Below are 6,057 nucleotides of genomic sequence, written 5' to 3'. Positions count from 1 at the left end.
GGGGGGGGCAAAAGTGAAAAAGGAAAATGGAAAACACCTCCAGAAGAATAAAACGAATTAAGTTGGTAGTTTGAGATCATACCCCTGTCGCCCAGTGAAAATAACTCGGTAGACGCGTTTGTGTGTGACACGCTCCGACATTCTGTCGGGAAGCCCCGAGTACATCCATCATTCGTGCAACAAGGCGCCCGACCGAGTGTGTGTATTAAAACAGGCCAACGCCTACTCGTATCAATTATTCACCTTCCCCCACGGTATGACATACATTTTTGATTTATTCTCTTTCGAACCGGGGTAGAATTGCCAACGAAACACCTTCTGAAATGTGCAAAAATCGGGAGTTTACTTACTGTGTTCGCAGGGTAAATGCAGCGGATGTGATGCTAGACGGCAGGTGGAGTCCCTTGATGATTTCCTGCCAGAGTTTCTTGTTGATTACGTCGACGAGACCGCCCCGAGCAATTACCAAATTGTAGAGTTCGTAGAGGTCCAATACGGATTTTGCCATGATTGGTAGTCGATTGATTGGTGTACCTGAAATTCAGAGGAAAGAGGGGAATTTAGTTGTCACCGTAAAAATAGATTGGGAAATAACTCTATCAGTAGACTGTCAGAAAATTACTCGAGAAATTTTACGAAAGTCATTTTGACATTTTTAACAACGACTAATTGTGAGAAGGGCCATTTTTCGTGGTATTGGAGTTATGTATATTCCGGTAATGTTGGTCGGATTTCTCAGACTTTGAGTGCAAAATTGTTCCGATAGTATGAAAGATAACGTCGGCATAAAAGATCAAGAAATCAAGCTAACATTTGCTTGAATGGGAGGGGTGAAGAGAACAATGTAAAAAACGCGGTAAATAGATGCGACAAAGTGCGCCTTTTTCATGTTAACGTACACCATTTATGATTCGAATTGTCGGGTTCATTCAACAATGCCAATTATTGGAAGTTGTGAAATTTCAGGCACACGGAGAGAAATTTTTTAGAAAAATTCTAGTGCTAGCACGGGAAAAGAGGCGCAAAGTGACGGCCAGGTAAAAATTCCAGTGCCGGTACAAGAAATTTTATTGGGGAAAACGTGAATTTTTCCCCGTATTTCTGTGAAAATTTCACAGAAATCCTTAGAAATTTTACCAGAAATACCAAGAAATTTTACCTTAACAGCACCAGAATTTTTCACAACCGGTGGATTGTAATTTTTTCCAGTACTCGTACTAGAATTTTTCTAGAAAATTTCTCTCCGTGCAACGATTGTTTTGACTCAATCCATTGAAAATCCGCAAATATTACTCGAATTAAATAAAATTGTATCAGTGTAATTTCTGAAATATTCAATGGAATTTCCGTGCTCCGGCGCAGCCGGAGGGGACTCAAATTAACGAGATTGAAAACCAACATATATTGTGAATTTCAAAATAATTTTAATGCTGTAGTTTTGAAAAATAAAAAAACTCAGGAAAATCTCGTCACAAATTTGATCAACTCGGTCAGACATCCGGCGAAAACAGCGTAAATAGTGTCATTCGATCCAAGTGCGGAAATGGTATAGGGGAGGTTGGGGTAAAACGGACACTTTTGACTTTTTTTAAACTGTTAATGAAGGGTTGAAATTTTGATAAAATTTTATAATTTTTTTTTTCAATATAAAGAACAATTCTTTCCCTTTGCGGCGAGCCTAAACTGAGCTCAATTGATAAATTTGTTTCTGAGTTATGAATAATTCTAACAAAGTCTAAAGTGTCCATTTTACCCCACCCTCCCCTATATTGATACGAGTGTGCAAACGTGTTTTTTACCCGTACTACCCTCCCAAGGGTCAAAGAACACTTCCCACGAGTTTCAAACCCTATTTGTCATCACGATGTGCACTAATAGAAAGGATTGGTTATTGTTAGCGAATGGATTTGGTTGAAGACGACGGTCTATTCGGTCTCACCAAATGTTCATTCGTTAATAGTTAACAAACGCCGATTTGAGGAGCCTTGTTTGACTCGATTTTCACTTTTCAAGTCAACTATTCGTTAAATATTCAACTCTACCGTTCGATAATAGTTAACGAATCTCGTTTGGAATAAATGAATCAGTGTGTGGCGAAAGTGGGATTTTGCGTAAAGTTTGACCTGACGCACAAGTGACAAAAAGTGATTTTAGACGTATAAAGTAGCGTAGCGCTCGCCGAAGGCGAGTGCTCCCCTCCCAAGGGTCAAAGAACACATTTCCCACAAATGTTGAACGCTATTTTTCACCCCAATGCGTGTGAAGTGGAGTTCAGCGTGCGTAAAATGTCACTTTCCCCATATCGTCATGCGGACTGTAATTATTATTCCCACAAATGAATAACTTCAATTATCCGCAGATAACTTGGCTACTCATCTCCGCAACTGAACAAAAACACGAGAGATTACAATGATATTAATAAAATAGAGAATTGCCGCATCCCTCGAAAGAAATGTTAATCGAATGGAACTTTTATTTCACAACAGAGAAAAACTTTACGACTCCTCCACCCAACAGTCTATATTCCTGCGCCCATATAGACCCCCAGCGTTAACAAGAGTAATAACAAATTCGCGACTATCACGCGATGGGCGACGTAGTTTTACGAGTTTACAAACGATTTTGTGTACGTCGGTAACAGGAGTTTGTACCTATTGGTAAGAAATGCGAGAATATACAAACAGGCCATGGTATATGCAAAAGGATCACGAGGATCGTTTATCCGTCATGGAGGACGCAAGGGAGCCCTGCATCGAGACAACCCGCCATATTTACCTCGTAGCGAATATACAGCGCGGGGTAATAACGCGAAACACTGTTGGCGGGGTAGAGGTGCACTCGGGGTAGGGGAACCAGCAATTTCGGGCTATCGAGGAGGCCTTCGCCCCTCTGGCTTTATTATTGGCCCTGCAATTATTGTTGATATACGCGTCCCGGCAACCAGTTTAATGTCCCTATAGTGAACGCAACAATAAAGAGACCCCTCTCTGCCCTTCTTCATTCCCCTCTGCATTTATATTACCATCTTTCTCCCTCTTCAAGTCCATCCACGGGGTTAAAATGGCGGACAGACACGAAGAGACGCGATATGGCGGACCTTGGAAACATTACGCGGAAAATTTTTAAATGCAGATCGTTCAATTCAAGCGTGAAATATTATTCCACTGTATTCTCCTGCACACTGTATTTTCAATGTGAATATTTGAATGAAAATTTACAGAAAAACTTGTCTGATAGGCACTAGAATTTTATAAACTTGGCACATTAAAATTGTCCGTTATTGATTATAATAGATAGAGGTGGGGAATTTATTCTTATTTACTCTGTGCATTTTGTTTTATGAATTTTAGTCTGCAAGACAATCTCGCGCAATAGCCATATCCAAGTATTCCCCCCCCCCTCCGCCCCCCATCCCAGTACACGAAGGCTTTTATGGCAAATACTCGCGAAACGTGATTCGAATGCCAAGAGGGATACATCCACACAGAGTTCGCGGCGTATGGCCAAGAGAGAATTTTACGAAGTGCTGACTTTGGTGTTGCGGATGGAACGACGGGAAATAAAACACATACACTTTCTTCGCACTTAGTGTTACGCTTGGTGTATGCGAGGAGAATATAACGTTTGAGTTTCCAAGACTATCTTTGTTCATTTTTATTATTTTCTCATTTCAATCCTTTTACCCAATGGGGCTTGAAGAAGTTGGAAGGTGGAATGGGAATTGTCGATGAGAGAAGTGAGGTGGAGACAGAGGTGGATGAAGAGAGAAATGAAAATCCATGAAAAAGAAGGATGAGACAAGGTGGCGGTGAGGGGTGGGAGGGAGGATTTCTCTCATTGTTTGTCAGAGTGAAGAGACGTTTGAAGTGAGATAAAAGAAGCATTCAGGATGGCGATTACGACTTTTCTTGGTAGGGCGTCCAATCAGCAGTTATTTTTATAATGGCCGCCGCGTCCTGCTGCGGGTACCGAGAGAGATGCTCACGGTGGCCATTGCACATTGAACCTCTTGGGTTTTTGAGGTGATACACCACGGCCCCATCCGCAGAACAAGACCAGCAGGTCACAGAAATGAAGAGAGATGAATGAAAGAATTCAAGTGATTTTTTTTTTGGGGGGGGGGGGGGGAACGCGAATAATTGTTATTGCTAACGGGGACAATCGTAAAGTTGACAATTTGCAGGTGGCCATTGTAGAATTACTCGTCATCATGTCGAATTGATACAAACGTTTTGGCGCACATGAGCCAGAGGGAGAGAGATGATGGGGCATTGGCTATACGCGCCCATCCGGCTGGCATGGGCGAGGCAAGGTGGCCGAGTGGTAATTGGTATACGAAACAAAATGTTGCATTTTATGGGTTATTGTGATGGCCGTGGTGTGCACGAGACAGATAGAGGGGGAGTGTCCAATCTAATAACGATCGGCTCTCGAAAAGAGACCCGGAGGCCTTTATTAACCCGAAACTATATACACACATTCGAAGACCAAGTCTGTGCCTTCGTATATACACCGGGTGTATAATACGAGGCATTTGGGGCGCGCGAAACGACTTTTCCAAGAATCACTCGCGTGACGACCCTAAAATCTATCGAATAAACTGGTGAATATTGGCCCCCGAGCTTTGGGATTTATCGACTGTGCAATCCGACATTACGGACGATTATGGGACCCATTTACAGTGCGCGCGCAGCGAAGTGACCGCAGCGAGACAGCCATTGTTTCCCGAAAATTCGAATGCGTTTGGGGGGAGGGGGCTCGAGTATCAATCATTCTTGGCGAAATGAAGGAGCCCAGAGGTTCGAATTTCATTCACGCTAAGGAGTGGAATATTCACCCTCCCACCCACCCAGACGAATCGGTGAATTCCACACGCTTCTCTCTTTTGTGAAACGATGATTTGCTGTTCATTTTATTTCCCTTCAACTGGGGTTAACTTTGTTAGCCCGGGACGGGAGAAGGAGCGGCATTATCAACCGAGCTGAAAGAGGCGAAATTGGCATTGCGGCGGTTTGTTGTTACCTACATGTGTCTGCGAGAGTGTGAGAAAGAGATGATGGCTTGTTTTTTGTAAAGAGAAAAGATAGAGAGAAAAATAATACGAGACGGAGGGAACAAGAGGGGGTGGAGTCCTGGGTATGAAATACACGTGACATTTACTGCTTTACCGGCTGGCCTCAACCAAGATTCAAACGTATTATAAATAGATCTACCCTCTTGATGCTATTCAAAAGGGGATTGAAGAAGAGACAGCAGTACGAGGCTGAATGCAAGTGGTATGGAGGGACGGGTGGTAATGCAGACTGTTACAATCTCGTTTTATAATCTTGTTAGGATTTCGCGGAAATATTGGTGTAATTTATGTGACACTTTGAGACAGGCCAAAGTAGTATTCAACGCTGAGCGTTTATTTTTCTCTCTTCATTTTCTTTTGTCTTGACGATCCATCGTGACTTAACAATGGAAATAACAATGCCGCTAGATGAATAGAAGGATGAGACGAGATAATCGTGATTTGTCTAGTGGTGGCGCCACACAGGGAGGGGATTTGGCTTCTAATCGAGGCGTGATCTCGAGGGGCAATCATCCACACCCTTATGCCCACCTACTACCACCACTTGTTGATCATCCAAGACCCGTAGAGCCAACACAATCGAAAATGTCTGATCCCTGGGTCCCCCGAGGTACGTGATACAGAATATAAAATTATATTTATTCATAAAAGGAGAAAAGGAAATATGATGAGTCGATAGACAAAGGATATTGGAGACTGAGAAAATGGGTGCGCCAGAGGAGGAGGTCGATGCTGTCCATCCGGATATATTCTACATGGGTGGGCCATTGGAAAAACTCACTACATCATATAACTCGGACGGGCTTCCAACCGCGAAGACGACGACAATAAAATCCTCGAAATAATATTGCGGAGTAATAAAGCAACGGGACTCAGTGTAATATCGCATAACTAAAACGTGTTCACCGGGTCTCTCTTCGGTTCCTTTGATACCGTTTATGAGGCGGTTTGATTCGCTTCGTCACCGCTGGGGGGGGGGGGGG

The 6,057-nt window shown here is 43.0% G+C and overlaps 1 protein-coding gene across 3 annotated transcripts in view; it reads right to left on the bottom strand.

Moving 5' to 3' along the window:
* Window positions 1–6,057, bottom strand: part of LOC107036481 (protein dead ringer) — a 112,926-nt gene that overhangs the window by 6,432 nt on the left and 100,437 nt on the right. For all 3 annotated transcript variants that reach the window (XM_015254487.1, XM_015254470.1, XM_015254478.1), the window contains exon 5: window positions 351–534. In XM_015254487.1, coding sequence (XP_015109973.1) covers window positions 351–534 — 184 coding nt within the window. The remainder of the gene's footprint in view (window positions 1–350; window positions 535–6,057) is intronic.

The sequence above is a fragment of the Diachasma alloeum genome, unplaced genomic scaffold (genome assembly GCF_001412515.2).
Source record: "Diachasma alloeum isolate Michigan unplaced genomic scaffold, Dall2.0 Dall_scaffold_00176, whole genome shotgun sequence".
NCBI classification, from domain to species: domain Eukaryota; kingdom Metazoa; phylum Arthropoda; class Insecta; order Hymenoptera; family Braconidae; genus Diachasma; species Diachasma alloeum.
The sequence above is the reverse complement of the archived record's forward strand: the minus strand, read 5'-3'. Positions and strand labels throughout refer to the sequence as shown.